The sequence below is a fragment of the Macrotis lagotis genome, chromosome 1 (assembly GCF_037893015.1).
Source record: "Macrotis lagotis isolate mMagLag1 chromosome 1, bilby.v1.9.chrom.fasta, whole genome shotgun sequence".
In the NCBI taxonomy this organism is placed as follows: Eukaryota; Metazoa; Chordata; class Mammalia; order Peramelemorphia; family Peramelidae; genus Macrotis; species Macrotis lagotis.
Genome location: NC_133658.1, coordinates 391,758,526 through 391,781,922, shown reverse-complemented (window position 1 = coordinate 391,781,922; position 23,397 = coordinate 391,758,526). Strand labels below are relative to the sequence as shown.

General features: G+C 31.4%; 1 protein-coding gene across 2 annotated transcripts in view; it reads right to left on the bottom strand.

Moving 5' to 3' along the window:
• CLINT1 (clathrin interactor 1) overlaps positions 1-23,397 on the bottom strand; it is a 58,192-nt gene that overhangs the window by 21,007 nt on the left and 13,788 nt on the right. For both annotated transcript variants that reach the window (XM_074212520.1, XM_074212519.1), the window contains exons 2-5: positions 3,128-3,232; positions 2,445-2,541; positions 979-1,087; positions 6-170 (exon numbers count right to left, since the gene is read on the bottom strand). In XM_074212520.1, coding sequence (XP_074068621.1) covers positions 6-170; positions 979-1,087; positions 2,445-2,541; positions 3,128-3,232 — 476 coding nt within the window. The remainder of the gene's footprint in view (positions 1-5; positions 171-978; positions 1,088-2,444; positions 2,542-3,127; positions 3,233-23,397) is intronic.

Sequence of the window (23,397 nt, the reverse complement as noted above, 5' to 3'; positions counted from 1 at the left end):
CTCACCATATCTGAACCCTCCAACACTGTCTGAAGAAACCCCAACATATTTGTCTTTGTTCTTCTTTGCCTTCTTCCTCTCTTCTCGAAGTCTATCATCATCCTGGGCAAATTCTACCATTTCTTTCACCTTTTGACGTATATTTATACCTTGATCCTTGCCATTTTCATCTGTACGTGAGAAAGAGAAGAATGAAGACAACAAAAGCCAAGTCACAAAAAAAAGATGAGTTATGAAACAAATGAACCAAAATTCTACCATAAACAATATATTTCAGTTTAAAGTATCTTTATAAGGAGTGTCTAATTTGCTAAAAATAACTACATGCTAATAATACAATGAAACTCATAACCAAATGCCAGTTTGCTTTCCCCTTATATTTTAAACAAAAAAAAAATGTTTTCAATTTAAAAACTTTTTTAAAAGTGTTTCAATTCCTTGGTTTCATTAGTAGTTTGGGAAAATATTAATTACTAGAGATCTTGTTTAAAGACTGAATTTTTAAAGTGCTTTCAACTAGGGTACACTACAAACTGAAATTTGCTTCACTCTCTAGCCTCGTTCACATTCAAAACACACACTGGCCTTGCTGCCTTTGCACAGTAAATATTATTTGGTGGGAGGAAAAAAACCCCAGCTTCAAACAGATGTGTGTGTTTTGGAGCTCTAACCTTTTCTTCCCATATGATTAAAGCTATTCCTTTATGGACACCACAGGGGACCAGTCTCTAGTGCATATTTTAATATAAACCCGAACACTCATGTTGTGTTGGTTCTGTTGTTATTAGCCAGTCTTTTCTGCAAGTTCTTGTCTTCACTAATTAATACTCTAGGGTACCACGTCTTGGATTCTGCACTCTTCACACAACCAGCAACAGTCACATTCTAATTAGAGCGGAGAAGCTTCTAAGCTGGTTCAGGTGACTGACAACTCCAACTACTGTTTTAATTTGCTTATAAGATTTTTCTATTGCTCACCTACAAAGTGGTAATTTTCCAGGGATCGCAAATCATAAATGTGTTCTCTGGCACTTGTAACAACACGCTCTGATCCGTTCCTTATGAGGTAAGCTAGGAGCAGCAACGACTATAAAAATACAAAGCACCTTATGATAGCATGAACAAAAGCTCCATCAGTATTTTAAAAGTGTTTTTCTTCAAAAACCAACTAGATTAGCAAATTAATTAAAAAATATAGACTCATATCAGGCTATAAAAATTCTTACCTTAAACTGTATTTTAGATGTATAGACATAAAAACATAATAAAAATTTTAGATTGAGTACAAATCAAATCAATTTTAATTTATTCAAAGGAGGCAAAATGACAAGTTGAAAAGTAAAAATTCTATTCACTTAGATTCTCCTGAATATCCAAACATTTGATTTCATGTAAACAAAGCAATTACATATCTGACTGAATTTATCCCTTTTAATTCCAGTGACATAACATTGTTATGGAACCAAGGTTCTATACTGTGGATTATATAATAACTAAAGTAGTCTAAGTAAACCAAGTCAGTCCTTTAAAACAAAAAAGAATATTAATTTTTTTAAGTTCAGTAAATGGATTCTCTTTTTTGCTATTTAAAATTTTTAGGGTTATTTTTAGGGTTATATGGATCCTATTGAAAATATTTTGTTTTATACGAGATAAAAGTTCCATAAAATTTCAGCATGTCAACACTCCAAAAGTTTTTTAATTAAAGTACAGCTAACCAAAATATTCTAAAAGACTAAAGTATATCAAATTATATAGTAAAATACCAACAAAATTACTTGAAACACTCTTAGAACAAAATATCATTGAGATAAAATCTCAATTTTTTTTATAACTTTTTTCCAACAGATCTGAAACCATTTTTTTGGAGTAGGTATCCTACCTCAATCAGTACATATGGCAACTCTTCCACACTTTCCCACCCTCTGTGATCCTAAATATATACTTTAAAAAACAACAAACACACACACATACATTCTTGCTTCACATGTATGTAATACCATACTGTGTTAGTATTATATTTTATTTTATGAAAATTTCCTTTAAAAAAGTCACAGACATACAAAATCAAAGGGGAATCAGGGTCTGTGTTAATTTCATATGCTAAAATATACATTTTGAAAGAAAAAGAATACAATGAAAGGGGAGTCTTTATATAAAAATTTTATTCTTTATAGAAATCTAAATAAGCAAGGAAAATGTTACTTAAGAAAATTAAAGATACAATATACATTTAAAAGCATTATAATACAGCTTCAAATATTTTCACATGAGTAAAATGCTTGAAAACAAATAGAATACACAAACAGCATTCTCTAAGCATTCTAAGATAATCTACTATAGCACATAAAAGTGTTTTAAAACACTTTTATTAGTCTACTTCAATCTGAAGCATATGAAATATATATTAAATTAATAAAACTTTAAATGTTCTCAAATCCAACCTTATAGACTCTTCTCCAATTCTTTTTGTTGTCTTTCAACATCCGTGTCCAAAGCATATTCATAAGTTCAGAAAACTGTTCATACATAAATGTGGCCCTTCAAAAAAAAAAAAGAGTCTACCTTGATTTTCCTGAAGGATTTACAATGTGTTAATTACAACAGTAGATGGCAGACTTGGTCTAACCTACAGTGTTTCCCATAAAGGAAAAGTCTTAAGTATTTTACAAATATAATTCCTAAAACTTAAAAGGAGGCTAACTTGTTTGTAATACCAAAACACATAAATATAGATAACATGCACATAATTGCAAGGCCCTACTATCATTAACAAAATTTATCAGATATCTACATTTTTATCTGCTACACTAATCTATACAAAGAAAAAATTTAATTTTAAGCTCTTATTTCAGGTTCTTTTGTCTATACCACTGTCAACCATTCTGTTGTAAACATACAATTCTCTGGGCCTTATTAGAATACTAGACTCACAGGACAAGCAATTTATAAATACAACCCGTGTCACCCTTAAGCAGAATAGACTTTGCTTTCAATTTTCTATATTACTACACAAAATTAAGCTACAATTGATGAAGAATATAGCCTGAGTTTGAAAGCAATGTTTATATTTCTGTGTAAAGATGCACTACTTCTTTCTGCACTGCTGAGTCAAATTATCACTTACCTGGCAATCTCTCCCATGAGTTGCCCAGAAGGTCCCCAAGGATCATCGTTGGTTGCCTCTCGAACCTTAGACTCAATCTCTGAATAATTCATAACCACATTGGTGCTGCAAAGGGAAAAAAAATTGCACACACATACACACGAAGATTAGCATCAAAACTGAGAAACACATGAAAACTTAATAATGACACTACTGGGTGTCCTAATGAGATACCTCTACAGGGTGGGAAAGAAAACATCTTTAGTGCACAAGCTACCCTGAGGACACTATACTATGCATTTAAGTTATCTTTAAGGTTTTACTATTCCATTAGCCTTCAAGACTACAGATGAGAGACTAGGGATTACATTAGAGTTGGCATAAGTCCAATAAAAAATGGCTTTTGGTCAAGTTAAAATTGAAATTGAACCAATACAGTCTATTATAAGACGAAGTTGTCAGTTTCCTCATCACATCTGGTTTGTATGCAGACTTGCGTGTTGTACATTTACAAGAAATTTCATAACTCAATCAGCAAAATTAAGCAGGTTATGATGAATGTCATAGTTTCAATTCTTTTTTGAAAAAGGGATGCATAGAAATTTCTTAATCATGTAAGAAATGTGAAAGCATTGAAGATGTTTTAAAACAAAGAATGAAAAAAGTAATTTAAGTAAGACTATCAAACTGAAAAATGAGATGGGAAGAATAGCACTGATAAAACTCAATAAATCTACCTTTTTATAATTAATTTAAGAGTTTTAAGGCCTTTTGAGAAAGTAATGAATAAGGTGACAATATCAAGTGCTTTAATGATATAAACATCTAAAGTACTTGTCTTTAATGAAAAATGTTAAAGCATATTAATGAGGCCAACTCAATTACTAAATATTCTTACAAAAGTCTTTAAAAAGTCATTGATTTACTGATTATATAGTCATACTGCCACCCCTTTCTCACTAATAGAAATCTTTATTCTTGTTTTAGAGATTTTTAGAAATCACTGAAGTTTATTTTTTAATGGTCAAAAATTCCACTGAATTAATATACAAAATTCACTTCAATGCCTCAGATAAAGGTCAGTTTAAAAAAAGATTTTGATTAAATTAAAATGGAAAGAGAATTAATATTTTCCAAAGACAACTGCCAATTTAGTTGTCTTTTATTTTAGGCTGTTAGGAAAATTTACAAACTACTTTAAGTAATACAAATTATTTTTCCTATGACAATAATGGGAATGTAAAGCCTTAAATAAGTGACTTTAATGGAGACAGAAGAACTGTCAGATATAATATAGCAAGGTAAAATCAGTGAAGCCACTGACAAATCTTCATTTTAGCATATCCTTGTAGTGATTTGAAAATACTTATATTAAATCTCGAAGAGCATAAGCTTAAGTTGGCTATGTTCATAGCTAATTAGCAAAATGAGTCTATCATCTACCATAAATCAAAAGGCATGTCAAAACACAGCTGTGGGCATGGACAATAGTAATTAGGGTTATGATATTTCATTTTACGAGTATTATTGAGAATTACTTAAAAATTGCTTATGTACTTTTTTAATTCATTTCACAAAATACTAGAAGTTAATTCCATTTATGTGCATGTGTGTGTGTATGTATATACATACACACACACACATATGCACACATTTGAAATGTTTTTACTAGAACCTTCATGAGCGCTTCAGTTTTCAGCACACTAGTTTCCTTGTTTAAACTACAAAGAAGACCCATGGGTCAAATGAAATAGGTCCTGTTTATATAACCCCCCTCACAAAGTTCGTGAAGGTCTTTATGAATGTAGATCGACAGAGAGAGGGTTGGGAAAAATGTTTCCTATATTTCTTGAGACGAAAAACATTTAAGTTACAAAATGTGCCAAATATTTTTATTTACAATTAAAAATAATAGCAGACATTGAGTGTATGGTAGTGAAATGGTATTTAAAAATGGATATAGCAACCACAAAAAGTAACTTAATTAAGATAGCACTAAATAAGAAACCATGCTTCTAAAGTCAATACTGTAATAAATAAACTTATTGTTTTCAGCAAAATAGAAAGTGCTTTTTCAAAAATGCCAAGGAGATATCTTGGCATAAATAGTTCCAAAACAAAACATCTTAAAGTTACATTTAATTCAGAAACAAATGTAAACTTGAAAAAAGAGTTGTATAGTTTGGCTTTTTTCCAGGTCATTTAAAAATAACTATTTCTAAAAAGGTGGAAATAACATTTTATTCTTCCTTTCCCATGTTTTCTATGGCCTGCATTCCATGCCCTACCCATGATTCCTGTGACCTTTTCTGCAAAAATAATAACAATAATAATTTATGTCCAGATGTGGAAGGGAAAAAAATGACTAGTTTGATTTCTAAGACTTCCTGCGATTGAGGAAAAGTAGAATGAAAGAGCATTTTAGCCACTAGAGGGAGCCCTCTGATTAGTTCAAGCAACTGTTGACTAGTTTTTTGTAAAAAAAGTTATCAAGTTATGAAAATATCATGTCAAATAAGAGCTTTAAGATATATTTTACTTTTAGAGTTTAAACTAGCCCAATATAATTTATATTACACAAAGAATTTATCTAGTTACTAAACAGTCAATTTTCTGATAAACATAGATTACTAATTACTAAGAAAATAACATCAAGAAAAAGGAATTGTACTATTTGTTAAATTTTCCCTAAAGTTTCTCAAACTTTGGGTAGTAATTTTTTAATTTTTTCCCCGGAATTAACAAAATATCTAACAACTATATGACAGTTACATAACTTCTGTAGATTTAGCCAAAGCAATAATTTATGATAAAATAGATCTAAAACACAGGTGTACAGTAGATTCTGCTTATCAAGGATTATGATCAATATAGATTAGATCCCATTATTCAACTGTAATGAGAAATACTCTAGGGTTATTAAAACTAATGAAGTATTCAAAAAAAGAAAAAATTTAAGTGGGAAAGAAATCATGTTTTTAATGTAATAATATTTTGCCAATTGAAAGGGCCACTAAGTTTCCAACTAGAAGAAACAATTTACAATTAAGGCAGTGAGGAGTAGTGGAAAAGAGCATTAGGTTTGGAATAAAGGGACCAGGTCTACAAATAGTATTTTATGAACTTAAGGCAAATCAAAATCTACCTAAACCTCAGCTTATCTTTAAAATAAGAGCTCTGGATCTCAAAAGTCTTTATGATATCTACTTTTAGCTTTAAACTGTATGATTCAGGTATTGTCAAGTTTCCCAAATATTTTAGTTATTCAAGAGCTAAAAACCATATAAGTTAAATTTAAATATCCAACTATTACACGTGCAATTGTACATACAGGTTCCTATAATATGCAAAAGTAAAATTTAATAGGTTCCTCACTTAAGTAATTTTCTAATTGGCAGATTATTCATGTTCCTTTGTTTTCTCTTCTCCTTCCCACATAACACTTAGGTTTTTTTAAAATTTTGGGTCAATTCATTGTTTTTAAAGTACCCCAAAAAAAGAGTCTATAGGATTGCCACAAGATGCTAGGCAATAAAACTCAGTTAACTTTATATTTTAACCGCAGATCTGAAAAATAGTTCTGATGGTTAAAAAGGTTGAAATAAATGGTTAAAATGGGGATTGAAATGCTTCTAGATTTCAATTGTCTATGCATTTTGAAATGCATATTAAGAATGGCTTATCTATTGGTTATGGTAAGAAAAAATTCACACCCTATAGTTGTGTCACTTCCAGTTAAACAAAAATTGATGTATTCTGTCAAAACAAAACTTACTTTGAGAGTCTTTAAAATGTAACTAATGCATAGAAAAATGAGGGACTCAAAACTTGCAAATAGATAAATGTTGAAAATTATCTTTCTATGTAACTGTGCAAAAATAAAATAAAATTTTAATAAATTAAAAAACCAAACAAAAAAATGTAACTAATGAGGGTTCATCAATGTATCACAGTAAAACTCAGTTCTCACAAAAAAAATCACAGTAAAACTAATTATATTTTAACTACTTCAATCCAAAAAATAAGAGTTGTCAAATATATATATATCATATATACAATGTATGATATATATCAAAATATGCAAGAGCCACAATATCTGCCAAAATGGGCTTAAAAAGCTATACAATCAAAATATGAAATAAAGGAGAATGTAAAGTTAGCACAGTGGATAGAGCACTGGAAGACATCTTCTTGAATTCAAATGTGGCCTCAGATAAATTACTAGTTGTGATATTGGGCAGTACACTTAACCTTGTTTGCCTCATTCACTCATCTGTAAATAGGCTGGAGAAAGAAAAAGCAAACTACAGCATCTTTGCCAAGAAAATTCTAAAATAGGGTCCCAAAGATTCGGACATGACAATGACTCAATAACAAAGTGACTTTAAAGGGAGTGAATCACTTCTAAGAATGGTGAGAGAAGGGTTAGGTTTTATCTATCTACAACAAAATTTTATAAATGAAATCAATAGGAATACATATTCCTCAATAAATAAGTGATCAATGCATGCTAACAAACAGTTCTCAAAAGAATATTTATAAATTAACAACCATATGAACAACTGCTTCAAATTACTAATAAAAACAACCTTGAATTTCACTTAATATCCAGCAAATGGCAAAGATGAAGAAAGAAAAAAGAGGAAGAATATATTATAAGAATTGTAGAAAGACAAGCACATTAATGCATTTTTGGTGTAGGAGTGAACTGGTATAGCCACTTTGGAAAACAATGTTTAATTATTCAAATATAGTGATTAAAATGTCCATATCCTTTGAACAAAAATTTCAATTGCTTAGGCAGAAACCAAAAGGAGATGATTAGAACTGAAAGGCCTGTATGCCCCAAATATTGATTAACACTTCTGATCAGGAGATGACTAACAAACTGTGATATAGAATGTCATGAAATATTGTGCTGTAAGAAATAAATATAAAGAAGCATGCAAATGTTTACATGAGCTGACACAAAGTGAAATAAGCGTAGCAGGAAACCAATATATATACAACAATGTAAATGGAAAGAACAATCACAAAACAATCAAAACTGAATGTTGAACAAGTGCAATGCCAAAGAGGAGCTATAAGAATTCTCTTCCCACTCCTTTGTGGACATGGGAGGTCCATGGTTGTGAAACAACACTGCATTTAATGTCAGATTTTTTTAAATATGCTGATAGGTTTGGCTGCATAAATATGTAAATTACAAATGCATTAGATATGCACAGAATCTGAATAACTTTTAATATTTTTCAATGCTGTTTTATCCTGATATTAAAGGAATTAAAAGTTATGTGTAAGTTACAAATGTATTAAATATGCACAGAATCAGAATGATTTTTATTATTTTTCAAGCTGTCTTATCCTGATATTAAAGGAATTAAATTAAGAAATATTCCCAAACTTGAAAAAATATCAACATGAAAACATCAGAAAGGAGTAAGAAAAAAAAAGGAGGGTGAAGTGAATAATGACTTCTGGATTTTTCAAAATGTTTTAACATGAAAAATTTCCTTGGAATAGTCACTTAAAGTGCCAGGAAAATTTGGTCCTTGTTTTAACCAAAATGTAATAACTTTTAAAAATTATCTGTATTTAAAGCCTGATAATAATTTATACAATTTCCAGTGTTCATCAAGGGATATACTTCAGAAAGTCTTCCCTTTTGGCAAATTGATACATTATGTTCTAAAATTGATATAAGTGTTCTACTCTATGGAGCCACCTGCAAGGTACTTAATATCACTGTTGTTAATATGAAATCCTGAACAACCAACACTCCCATTCTCAGCTGTAATAAATACATATTCCTTACTGTTAGCTTAAATCTTAAGAACAAGAATAGTTCATAAACATTTTGAAGTTTGCAAAGCTTGGTCCCATTACAACCCTGTGAATCAAGTTCAGTAGAAAAAAACTTAACTGTCATTGCCAACTCTATTGCTATATTTGGTTACATAAGATCACAATTTACAAAGGAACTCTGTTACAGAACTGCAATGCCAAATAAAGTATAGTATAACTTTGCAACTGCCCTCCCCCCCAAACATTCTCTAAACATTGCAAAGTTGATAGGTAACAAACAACCCATTATCCATTACCTCAAAAAACAAAAAACAGGGGGTGCGGGAAAAAGGAATAGAGAATTGGTAATAACACCTAGCTAAGGAGAAAATTTTTCTGAATAAAGTACAAAAAAATAAATATTGGGATTACTTTTTAAATAATAGCAGGTATTAATGCAAGTTATGCTACAACAAAGTACAAAGAAATGTGGGAAGAATTTCTGAGCTCTGGTAATAGAGCTTTCATTCAACTTGCAAAATATGCAATATTCCAGTGAAGGAGAAAATAATTCTGACAAAACTACATCATGTATTACAAAAAGAAAGGAAAACCACCTTGAATGGGAAAACAATTAGAAACATTTCTAAAAGCCAATGCCTTATTGTTTTTAGAGGATCTGAAAAAACTGAAACCTGGTTCCTTTTAAACTATATATTTCAAACCAATTATATCATGTGTACATGGAGTGCCTATGTGCATAATATTATACAGTCAGCTATTACACAGAGGACCTTGCTGGATTAAGCACCTTCTGTTTTCCATCTTAACTTTCCAAGAGGGAACACTAAAATGCTAAATGCTGAAATGTGAAACTTTCTAACTCTCCCTCCTTTTTCTTTTACTACCACCCTGAGTTTTCATTGAAACAGTATACATCATTCTTCCAATATCTCCTTCCGTAAGGAATAAAAGAGATTAAACAAATAAAAGCACTTATTGCCAGGTTCACTGGAAAAAAGTTTTTTACTTTCAAAATTCAATGTTAAGGATCATACTAAATACTTGATAAAAGAAAGTCATTATCATTGCAATGGGTAGCCAAGGTTTTTTAAATGTTACAAGGCAGAAAGAAATGTTGCCTGTCACAAATACTGTCTGGCATAAGATAATAAAAATGGAAAAATATAGCTTTCTTTTGCCTTTCTTGGTCACATCAAAACAACAGAGAAATACCTCTAACTAGTACCACTGTTTTTGAAGTTCCAATAACTTAATCTGTCCTTTATTTATGTCCACAGCCATGGTACAAAGCTTGGCATATAGTAGGCACTTAATAAATGAAATGCTTATTAACTTGTCTTTCTAAAACTCTCTACCACATATACAATAAGAAAACAAAGGACTACATTTGCTTAACTAATCTGATTTTTATCTTTTCCAAAAGCTACTCAACATATAAAAACTCTACTTATTAATACTCCCCCCTCCACCACTACTTTGAAATTGGCTTATAATTTCTATAGTAATCAGAACACCTTCACCTTAGTATTTTAGGAAGCAATTTTGAACAACAGAATTTGAATTAACCCTATTTTTTTTGTATTATTTTGGCATTATCTCACCAATGTATTTACCTGGCAGTTAAAAGTGTCTTTTTTTAAAAGTTGTTCCCATTTTAACTATTTTTCATGTAAAATATAATTTTAAAGAAAAGATGACTTTTTTCTGAGAAAAAATTTGTATTTTAGGAAAAGGCAGACAACTTGTAGGGTTAAAATAAAATTTAATTTGATCATCTCAGAAACATTCACACAATTTTTACAATAATCACTCAACAATTACTCATTTAATGTATTCCTCAAAGACAATCTTTAATTATTAAAAGCTTTTTTTAAAAAAAAGTCAAATCTTAAAAGCTAAGGGGAATTAAATTTTCTTAAATTTTCACCTTTGTGTACATGAAAGAAACATCTGGAAAGTCAAAGATCTTGGTTTTTGTCGTACAAAAAAGCAGTGAAATTGCAATTCCAGCTCTGCTATTTTATTAGCTATATTCCTCGTATAAGTAACTATACTTATTTCTATGTCTTTTCTTTCATGTGTAAAATGGGACTAATAACACTTACAATAAACTATTAGATACTGATGATCCTTACAGATTCTATGCAAAAGTGTGTGAAGTAATTTATCATACTGTTATTTCTTATAGAAAAGTTTATCAAAACCTTCAAGCTAAGATAGTGGAAAGTCTTGATTGAGTCACAAGATCTGAGTTTTAAGTCCCTGCTCTGATTTAACAGACAGCACATATCTCACAATTTCCAGAAGCTTCAGTTTGCTCATTTGTAAATGGTGGATAATATTTGCACACGAAAGTTATGAAGAAAGCAAATGACTATTCAAATATATGCCTAGTTGACTGGAAGCATAGGTATACCAACAGAACAAAAGCAAACTTATTCAGTATAAATCTTTATGTTGTAAATTATAAATATACCATGTAGATAATACAGCTACTCAAATACCTAGATCAAAGTCATAGGTCATAAAGAGATAGTAATCCAGTGTTGAGTACAACTTGACCATGAAAAAATCCTTAGGGTTTTTTTCTTTTCACACAAAAAAAATCAAAAACCAAGAAAATTTGATCTGAATATACCACAATCTGTATTTAAAGACTGAAAACTAATGGAATTTGTCATTTTTTCCCTAAAAGGTTTTAATCTTTATTATATATATTCAGAATTTGATCTGAATTTGCAACTTTTCCATGGAATACTTTAATAATTTATGAAGCAGATGTGCAAGGCAGACTGCATAGAAACAGATAAGCCAAAAAAAACATCCTGATGTCCATAACTGAATTGTGACTAGTGGGAGTAAAAACTATAAAGCTATTTCCTGTGCCTTCCAATTTCAGTGGTTAGAGACAGCATACCAAGTCAAAAAAAAAAAAACCCATTATGTAGCTCCTTTTTAAACATTAAAAAAAAAAATCAAGATTACAGAAATCCTCCACTCAATATATTTTATACACTTTCATCCATTTGGTTTTTTAATTCCTATTTGCTTAAAACAAACGCTTAGGAGTTTTAGCAATTTAAAAAAATAAACATTAGGTGAGCACCAAAATTTATTACTATATCAAATATTAAGTTGTGACCCATTTAATCAGTGTTTTAAGATTGATGACATTTTTACAGTTTTTAACGGAAAAAAAGTCATCATCAAAGTTGAAGTAACAAAAAGACTGCTTCTTTACACTACATAAGTAGGTCAAAAGGTGTCCCCTACCTATTACAGGTGAACAAATGAGTTGATTTTTTAAAATTTTAAATCTAAATTTTTCATAATTTTTTATTTCATATTTATTTTCATAATTATTTCATTCAAATTATTCAAAATTATTTCACAATTTAAAAAATTTTAAATCTAAATTTCTTTCATAATTTTGTGGATAACTCATTCTGAACAAATGGTTTATTTCAATCCTTACAAAAAGGGATACCCTTTTTATATGGTTATTTATATAATTATATAAGGATGGTACCCTCCCCATCTCCCAATTTGATTCCTGTGCACTGGCTTTTAAGACTTATAACCTATGTGGAAGTGGAACCAAATGCCACCTACCCCTCCATGAAATAATCTTATTAAACAAATTAAGCTGCCAATAAAGCTAGCATGGATCAAACACTTATTATTCAATTTATTTATAAACATTCTCTTTTTACAAAAAAAACTCAAAGAATTGTGCCAGTACTGAGGAAAGTAGTACCTGGAGAACAGACTGCTACTGAAGTCTTAAACTGAAATTAAAAAAAAAAACCAATTCTTTTTATTATGAACTTGACAAACATTAACACCAATGTTTCTATATGCAAAGAACAGAAAAGGATAATTGTATATGAAGCCATAAATTCTCTTACATGTATCAGATATTCTTACCACTTTTTTGTTTCAGACCCTGGAAGTTTGGCTAACCAATGGAATCTTTCTCAGAATATGTTTAAATGCACACAATAAAATAACACAGGATTACAAAAGAAACTGATTATACTGAAATGTGATTATCAAAGTATTTTCCCCCTTCGAATTCATGGTACCCTGGTTAAGAATCTGACATATTAGTTATGAAATTTAAAATAGTAACACCAGATACTGCCATAAAATTTTTCCCCTAAATTAACCACACAGATTGTTTCCCTGATCTTCAAAGAAGTCTTATACCATTATATTCCCACCTTCTGCTCCTTCTGTTGATACCTATAATCACCTTGATAATGCTGGGGGTTGAACTGTTTACTCTATTTAATTCAACACATTCCACATTTCTTTGAGGTTCAGCAGCAACTTTCTATTTTGATGTTATTTTCCTTTTCAGACTAGTCAATTATTTGACTAATAATTTCTGCACAACTACTTGAGCAACACAATATTATATTTAAAAAAAAAAACCAAACTTGTCTGGCTTTCAGAGACCAGTTTTAATCCAGGAGTTACCTGGTATAGAAGACTCTGGACTACTTCAAACCTCTCTTCATGCTCCTAAGGCTAAAAAATGTTATCCCTACATTTTTGGCCTAAGAATTAGAAAATCTTAGTTTTCAATGCCTTTGGCTTTGTAGAAAATCACAGGGCATTAGGCATAACTACCCTGCTATGGGTAGTTATGGGCAGCATACACAGAATGTTCAAGATTAAGGTGAAATGGTGAAAAAAAATGTTGGTAGTAATTTTCAGAAGACTCAATCTCTATAGTTTAAGTCAAGATACATCCTGAATAGGCAATCTTCACATTCAAATCAACTTTAATTGGAATACTTTTTCAAGTATAACCTCATACCACTTTATTCTGATATATTTTTAATACTGTCCTTGTATATATGTCATCTTCCCCTGCTATAATGTGAACTCTGTAGACACTTTCCTATTTATCTCTATAATGCCTAGCACTGTGACTGCAGTTGATCAAGTTTAAATAAAGACAATTTTTCTGTATTTTAAATTGTACTTAATGGAAAATTTTGATGCATTTTTACAGGTGATCATCAGTTAATGAAGTTTTTATCTTCTAAGGATTATATTGCCTTATGGAAGCATTCTCTTTGACAATGTAGGGGGAACAAAAATAAAATCATACTTAAAAAAGCAGATTAAGTATTTCTTTTCTGAGGATAGTGGGAAGTCTAAGGAGCAGTGAGCAAAGAGATTTATTTTTTTGGAACAATAAGAGGATCATCAATACTTCAATTTCTTTGTCTAGGCAACAAAATCCCAGTACAACATCATGTTTATAATCAAGGTTTCAATTAAAACCAGGTAAAAATCATTCCTTTCAGGCATGCCACTCAAAGGAAAAAAAACTGACCCCTAGAAATACTAGTTTTTAAATGATGGTGTTTATCAGGTTTTGCATTCTGAATAGCTTTTATCTTTTTTGAAAACTTTTTTAAAAAGTTAATTTATCTTATTTATCCCTGTAGCCACCATTAAAACAAACTCTCTGTTGTAGATTAGAGGAATAGAGAAACTCTATAGTATTTGAGATTACATTTATATATGAAGTCTGGAAAGTGTTGAAATAATAGTTAATGGACTCCATATGGGGAAAATTACATCCTTTAAATTATATAATTATCTGATATGGAATTACATCGTATGAAAGAATCAAATTGATAGTATAGAAGTATGCTATAATGAGTCATGAGACTGAGGGTCAGGACATTTGGGTCCTAGCACTGATATCATTAATGGATAGTTAGATGGTGCAATAGATAGTACTGGATGTGAAGTCAAGAAAACTTATTTTCCTGATTTCAAATTTGGACTCAGACACTAATTATATGACCACAGATAAGTCACTTAACCCTATTTCCTCAGTTTCCTCATCTGTAAAATGAGCTGGAAAAGGAAATGATAAACTACTCCTTGCCAAGAAAATTGTGGTCATGGAGAGTTGGACATGATTGAAATGACTGAATAACCCAATCACTTTTTCCACCTGAAAATAAAAGGATGGTATCAACTTTATTTGGCTATGCAAGCTCTTTGTAGATTATTAAAGTGATTTTAGAATTTGGAGTTTTAAAGTACATTCTGATTAGTGGAATACTTTTAGCATCATTAGGATTAGATGAATAGAACTTTGTGGATTCATACTGAAAATTATATGGTCTAATTTTTTTAAATGAACTTTTCTACCACTATATATTGGGAGGTAAAAAGGAAATAGAAGTACCAAAAGTTTGTATACACAAGTTTCTGAACAGTTGAGTAAGTTAAATAAGCAACAGCATATTAGAAACAATTAGGAATACATTAATTTTCACAAAATCAGGACATTATAAACAGATCCTTGCAAAAACTTGCTACTTCTAGAAGATAAATCACAATTAATGAGGGCATCAAATGATGTGGAATTTAGAAATAAATATATCCACATATATATCCCAAATGAAATAACTATTTTAATCTGGAGAAGAATATAGTTATTATACCATAATTTTTCACCTCCCACTTCATGGTTAAAGAAAACAGCAGGTAAACAAAATATATGCCCAGTGACTTAAGAAATGGCTTAAAAAGTACAATATATGAATATAATGAAATATTACTGAGCAGTAGGGAAGAGGATTGATAATTATGAGGAACATGGGAAGACTTCTATGAAACAACGCATAATGAAAAAAGCACAGACACAATGACAACAGCAATGTAAAGAAAGTCAACAAATGTTGAGTAAAATACCCCAATCCATTTTACCCTTCTATCAGAATTAAAGCCTCTATCTTTCCTTTCTATTACCAATTTCTAAACTAACTCTTTAGGAAATGGAGGGATGTATATTGGCTAACAAAATGAATCAATTTATTATTAATCAATTTCATTTTCCCTAAAAATTTAAAATCAGAACAAAACAAATGTAACTGGTATTCCAAATGAAAACAAAGTACTATAAACTGATCAAGTTAAAGAGGTGATAAAATATGACCAAGGTCAACAATTAAAAGATAAAATTCATTAATACTAAATTCCACTGGCTGATAGGGAGAAATTCTGATAACAAGCTTCAGTGGTTCTCTAGAACAAAATAAAAATTATTTGGATTGGCATGTATAGCTCTGTGAGGTCTATCTCAAACCATCTTCTTGGACTCAATTCTACACCTCCATTTACTCTAAAATCCTAGACAAATTTGCCTGCTTGCTGAGTCTTACATGCCATTTCCTGCCTCTGGGCCTTTGCACAAGCAATGTGTGAATTCCTCTATGCTATCCTTCTACTAACTCCCTTCAAGATCCTCCCTGGGTGTCATTCCCTCTGCTCCCCAAGGAATAGTCTTTCTTGACTTCCCTCAATCTCCCATGTTACTAATTTTCCCCTGGAATGGATTTACATTTGTTTTCTATTTATCATCTAAACCTTGCCTATCCCAAGAGGATAAATGCTACCTCAGTGTTTTTACTTTTGCTCTGATATTCTCAATGCCTAGCACAAATTCTTTAGATATATAATGAGCCCCTGAGTAATTAGGAAACTTGAATTATCTCTCTTGCAGCCTACTAAATAAAGGTTAAAAGAAGTAGGAACTGGATCTGTGGTACCTCTTCCACTGTTTCTAGCAGTGCCTTGTACATTAATGCTCAATTGTTTATTGAATTGAACACAATCAGAAAGATACACCTGATAAATTTTTAAATGGGCACTATAAAATGCCAGTTAATAAGAGAAATTAGGTTCAATCTCAAAAGGTTAACTAAGGATTCTCAGAAAAAACCTACTGTAAGATCTGGACATTTATGCCAGGATGTTCAAGGCCCTCATTTTACAGATAAGGAAAATAAACTCCTGAGAAATTAAAATGACTTGTCCAATATCACAAGCTTTTTCTCAGGATTCAAATCCCAGGCTTTTCAATCCAAGTCCAATGTTCTTTTGCTATTAATAGGATAAAAGAATGAGCTTGATTGGTCCTAAAAAAGATAAATAATTAGAACCTTTCAATTGATAGTGAACAGAAGCAGCGACCTTCCAGGAAGACCCAGATTTTAAGGAGAATCAGGATTTATTACTAATACTAGCATTTCAAACTATCCTCAGAATTCCTAGGATGGTTTGGTTTTTTTTTTCCTTTTTTAGAATGGGATCATTAACCAATTGACAGAAATGATGGAGGCCCCTCTGACATAAAGCTTTTCCTGATCCTCTTAGTTGGATTCTATGCCTCTGAAATCACTCCACACTTCTCTAGATATTTCTTATGCAGCCCCCACCCTCCCTATACCCATGTGCAAATCTTGAGAGAGAAGACTGTTCTGTTTTTATATCTCGGCATCTTAAAGAGAGTCCATAGAATTAAAACTATGATTTCTGAAACTCCTTCTTCCAAAGTGGGTACACACCTACTCTGCAATTTAAGAGTGCTTACAACACTGAGATTAAGTGACTTGACAGGATCATGTACCCCAGGCCAAACTTTAGTGCAGATCTTCCTGATTTCAAGACTACCTCTCTCATAGTACGTACTTAATATTTATTGACTTGAGAACCTTAAAATTTATCCACTGGGACCCTTATCCATTGAAAAACAATTAGAAACTAAGAAGTATCTGTCACTGATTGAATTTAATCTTTGTTCAAGTTATTTCACCTTCTGAAACTGTTTCTTCATCTGTAAAATGGGAGGATTGAACCTCTAAGATTAATTCCACCATTAAAAAGTCAAAGAACTTGAACCCCGAGGTGTCTCACTCATAGAAATATCCACAAAAGAAGCAATGTCAACTAGAAGTAGCATAGTGTGTTATAGAAAGTCAAGGAGGTCCTGGTCTTATCCTCAGCCCCTTATCATGATTTCCGAAAACTCTTTAGGCCATATTAACTTATCTCTGGTCTAAATCCTCCTGACCACTCTGGAATTTAGCAGTCTTTTGGTACTCAAGAGTTTCCTGGAGGGCATAATAGAGTTGAGAGGTTCAACCCTTTCTTTTTGGAAAGTACAGTTATTATCCCTTCCACATAGTGCCCTGTGTTCTGGAAATACTCGAAATTTTTTTTTTGCCTTCTCTTTGTACCAGAGAAGAAGTCTATATTTTTTCTTTTATGGAGGGTTTACAGTACCTTATTGTAAAATTTGAGTTAAATATTTGGTCACAAGCTCTGTGGCTTCCAAAAATTCTTATTTAATTTCTTATGCTAACCATTGATATATTGAAACCATAGTGGGCAAAGCTGCAACATGGAAGGAGGTAACTATAGTTACAAAATAATACCTTTCTTAAAATTAAAATTTTATTTTTTTGAAAAAAAGGAGCCTGAGACTTAAAATTGTAGCAGACCAGACATAAAAATCAGGGGTGGGGGAAGGATAAAGAATACTAATAAACAACAGAGAAAAACTTCATCTGGAAAATAAGTGTTCCATTCAGCCATGTGATTAACAGATAGGAAAGGACCACCTCTTTCAATAAATAATACTACTACTCCCTCTATAATAACTTATTACAGGTTTATATTTATATCCTATAGAGAAAGGAAGGAAAAGAGGCAAAAAAGGCTGAAGAATATATATGCAGAGCAACACATTACAAAGGAAATCCCACCTTCTCCCACACACACTCCTACACACACACACACACACACAATCACAAAGTTATTTATGGAGCTACACTACCATTTTGGGAACTTTTAGGATACTACCACTAATGAGAATTTTTGTAACTACAGATATAAATCAAGCTATCATCTCTTGATATTTTCACTGTGAGCTGATAAAATTTAGAGGTTGCTTAGGTTTGATGAAAGTTATAACTATATATTTAATATGAGACTAGGAAGACCTTTGAAATTGAGATTCCAGAGTTATTTCCAAGTATCAAAAAAAAAAGGTATTCCTTTGTATTCTTTGGCAAGAATTGTGAATGAATTTAAAGATTTCACATAGAAGTACATTTTTGATGAGATTATATATATGTACACATATAATATTCTCAATAAGATTTAAAACTGTTACAATCTCACCAAAACTATTTCCCATTACATTTGGATCAGCCTCAAAATCTCTTTGAACATTTAAGTATTTTAATGACACTACAAATATGTATAGAGCTATATTTTAAAATGGTCACTCGAAAGATTTGTCATTTATTACAGGAAGAGGAACTAATACTTTTTAAAAGGTACAGTATAAAAATATTTTGATCAACTGTAAAAAAGCATCTTAAATAGAAAATGATACTTCTATCATTTACAAAGTCTCCAAATTAAACTAAAATGCTCAAAAGAGTGAATTATATTTGTTTTGCTCAAAACATCCAGATGTTGTGTACTTGCAAAGTACTCAACTCAATATAAATTACCCTTGTTTCTTGAACTACAGATAAGTATTAGTTGGAAGATTATTTTCCATTTTAGTTTCACCATTTCAAAGGTTAATTAATTGTTTTAAATATTCAAACATTTTATTCACAGTAAATAAAAATCAATGTTAGAAAATACTATTCTCAACATTTCTCTGAGAAAACTTGGTTTCTCAAAACTAAGTTTAGGGGCAGCTATGTAGTGCAAGAGGACCTAAGCTGAAATCCAGCCTCAGACATTAAATGATTGCCTAGCTTTGTAACCTTGGGCAAGTCACTTAACCCAACTGTCTTAAATAAATTAAAAAAAAAATAAAGAAGTTCATGGGTCCCAAATGAATTATGAAATGCTAAGTTTTAGAAGGGCAAAAGTCCCTTACTATCTACCTATTTACAGAAAAGTTATGTTCAATGTCTTTTTGCACATTTAGTAACAATATTTTACTTCTTGTTGACAAAAAGACAAGTGCTACTATTATAGTAATAATGGCATTAAAGGGTATCAATGTATTCACTAATCAATCAAAAGTGAAACAGTAGTTTTAGAGTGATCTTAAAGTAGGAATTACAACAAAGAATATTTCTATACTCTTGCACTGGCACCATCCACTTATCAGACCTTCAACAATGCATTTTGGTTGCACTGTTATTTCAATAGATTTCTTACTAAATGGTGTCTGTGTTAAGTCTCTTTCCTCTCTAATCCATACATGCTCCATCATAGCTATCTAAATAATTTCCCAAAGGCACAGGTCTTAACTCCATTACTTCACAGCTGAAGCAGCTAGGTGGTGCATTGGATAGTTCAAATATGGCCTTGGAAACTTCCTAATTGTTGGGACTAAGCAAGTAACTTGCTTTCTACTTCAGTGTTCTCAAGTGTAAAATGGAAATAATAGCAGCACCGACATCATAGGGCTGTTCTGAGGATCAAATAAAATAATATTCGTAAAATTATGGGCACATAACAGACTTCATCTCTTTCCTTTTTTTCCCCCTTCTGCTCTAAAATCCCAGTGGCTCCTCATTGTACATATTGCTCAGCCTGGCAATTATCAATGGTTTTACATAATATGATACCCAATTACCTTTCCAGATACATCATCTGTTTTTGCACATGTTGTCCCTTATGCATGAATTCTTAGTTTACTTATGGCTCACATGAAGCCTTTCTGAATCACCCTAATTGTTATAATGTTCTTCTCCTCTAATTGCCTTTTATTTACTGACCTATATACATTCCTTCAGGTGAAGATAAGCCCCTTAAGGGAATAGTCTATTTCTTTTTCCTTTAGTCCCAATGCCTAATACTACTTATATAGTTTAAAAAACTAAACTGAATACTCTCACCTCATAACATAATGTAAAATACCTGATTTATAGCACTGACTCATCCAATTAACTTTGTAGCCTACCTTTCTCCATTTTAAATTTATTGCCAGCTTATTTCAATCAAGGATCTAAAAGAAAATATTTGCAATATTGTTTTGCAATCACCAACTGTTCATATAATTAATTATATTATGTAGACTCTCATGCATTAGTATGCAACAAGTATTTTACCAATGCAGTAGAGAAACTGAAGAGAAAATTTTGTGCCAGGTTGTCAAAGTATGGTTAGTTTTCTGCTAATTTCCTAGTTGACTGAGCTATACTGCTTCTAAAGATTATTTGATAAGCAATATTGCTCATAAAACTGAAAGATGTGTCAAAAAACAGTCAAAAACTATCAAGACTACAAACTAATGGATATCCCTACATCAAGTCTTTCATCCAGTCCATCTGGCATTCAGCCACTAAGGCGATTTCCTAAAGAAGTCTAACCATGTTCCAATTCCACCCTAACCTCTTAAATAAATTCTAGTGGCTCCTTATTGCCTCCAGGATCAAATACAAAAGACTGGCATCCAAAGCCCTTATAACCTAGCCCTCAACTACCTTTCCGATAATTTTAATACATCTTACTTCCCTAGACCAGTCTACTCAGAGCCAATGACCTCCTGGTTGTTCTAAAAGATACTTCAATTCTTGATCCCTGGCATTTTCCTGGCTATTCTCCCATGCCTTGGAATGTTTTCCCTCCTCTACTCTACTTACTGATCCTCCTCAAGACCCAACAAAAATTCCTTCTTTTCCTGGAAGCCCTCCTCAATTCTAGTGTGTTCCCTCTGTTAATCATTTTTATTCATCGTATAATTATATTCATATAATTACATAATAAAAATATAATATTATAACTATATTTGTGGGTGTCTGCATGTTGTCTCCCTCATAAATCTGCAAGCTTCTTAAGGGCAGAGATTTTCTTTTATGAATTTCTGCTTTACACTGAAATGTTTATTATTAGGGACATTTTTCCATTTCTATTAAGCATTATAATTATTGTGCAGTTCATTCTAAAGTTAAGAATCAGTAATTCTTTGTTTTCAGGAAGTGTGGGGGAAAAAGGATAAGCTTCAGAGGAGTTTCCAAATAAACAGATTAAGACTAAAGGACTCACTTTTACAAGGATGCAAAAAAATGAGGCCATCAACAGAACTGTCAGTTACTCAATTAATCCTTCTGAATTTGTGTTTGAGAGAAATGGCAACTATTTCAAGAAGCCAAGAATTTCCTGTAAGTCTCAAAAGTCACTGTGTCCAAAATCAGTATCTTAGTTAATCTGATCAAACATCGTTACGATGAAATAAAACTATCATATAATGACTTGGTACAAAGTCAAACTTTTTTAAAAAGGTGATTAATTTTAATGACTTTGGTCCTGATCTTTCATTTTCTTTTTTTGGTATTTACTGGATAATTAGAAAAGTTTATAGTATTTAAAATATTTATTTTGTGATTGAGGCTTGAATAATTTTTATATGTCATTTTGTATTTATATTTATAGGTTGAGTATGTATAAGTAAAAAATACAAACTTAAAAACTAACAGGGTAATTCAAATGATTATTATTGGTAAAAATATTTTTATTCTGGAAAAATGTCAATTTATAAAAATCCTAATTAACAAATCAGTTATTGATGTTCATTTGTATCTATGATAGACTATTGGGGTTTTTTTGGTCAAAAATGATCAAAGGTGTGTATGCATATAGGGGGACTTGAGATTGTTGCATATTCTATACAATCAATCAACAACTGACAAAATTGTTTGCTATGTGCTAAGCTTTATGTGAGGCAATGGGGATGATAAAACCCAAAGTTTAACAGTCTCTGGTCTCAAGGACTATTCATTCTATTGGCTGAAATAACATGCAAACAATAATCTCAAGCAAGAAGTAATTTGAGTTAAATTAAGGAATTCTAAAAACAGAGGAAGAGGGAAGACATTCCAGGCATGGGGAATATGCCTAAGCAAAGAACAGAAAAAGGAGATGCAAATATTCTGTGTGAGGACCATTAGGCCAGTTTTAGCTAGACTACAGTATGTGAAGGAACATTGTTTTGTTAGGTGCTTTACTTTTGAGACAAGATAACATTATCTCAAGGACTTAATTAAACCTTTTAGTTCTGGAATTCCCTCCAACCTCTATTCTAATTGGTGAATGTTCCATGTGGCTCACTTATTAAGACCTTTTCCAGCAAATTTTCCTTTACTACTTGGCTGTCTTTCTGTCCAATGTATTTTGCATGTACACTGAGGGACTATATTCCAACCTTTTTTCACATTTGGGAAGTATAATTAAATCATTATTAGCATCAATACTCTTAAATGTATGAATCTATATTCACCAATACAGCAACTTTCCTAGTCACCACTATCTTATATCATGTCTCCACCAATTAGATTTAATGATCTTTGAAGACAGAGACTTGTATTCCCAGCACTTACGTTTATAGTAAATGATTAATAAATTCTTTTTTTTCAAATAGTGAAGAACTTTAAGGGTAAACTGAGTTTTATTTGATCCTAAAAGTAATGGAACCACAGTTTGTTGGACAAGAAAACAATATGGTAAAGCTTTGGGCTTTAGGATTATCCTTTTGTCAGCTGTATGGAAGATTCTTGGAGAAAAGAGACTTTAAGGCAGGAAGTTTAACTGTCCAGGGGAGAGATGAGGGCCTGGCTGGACTAAAGTTAATGAATAAAAGAGAGGTGGTGATGGCAGAATCAACAAGATTAAGAAACAACTGGATATGTGCT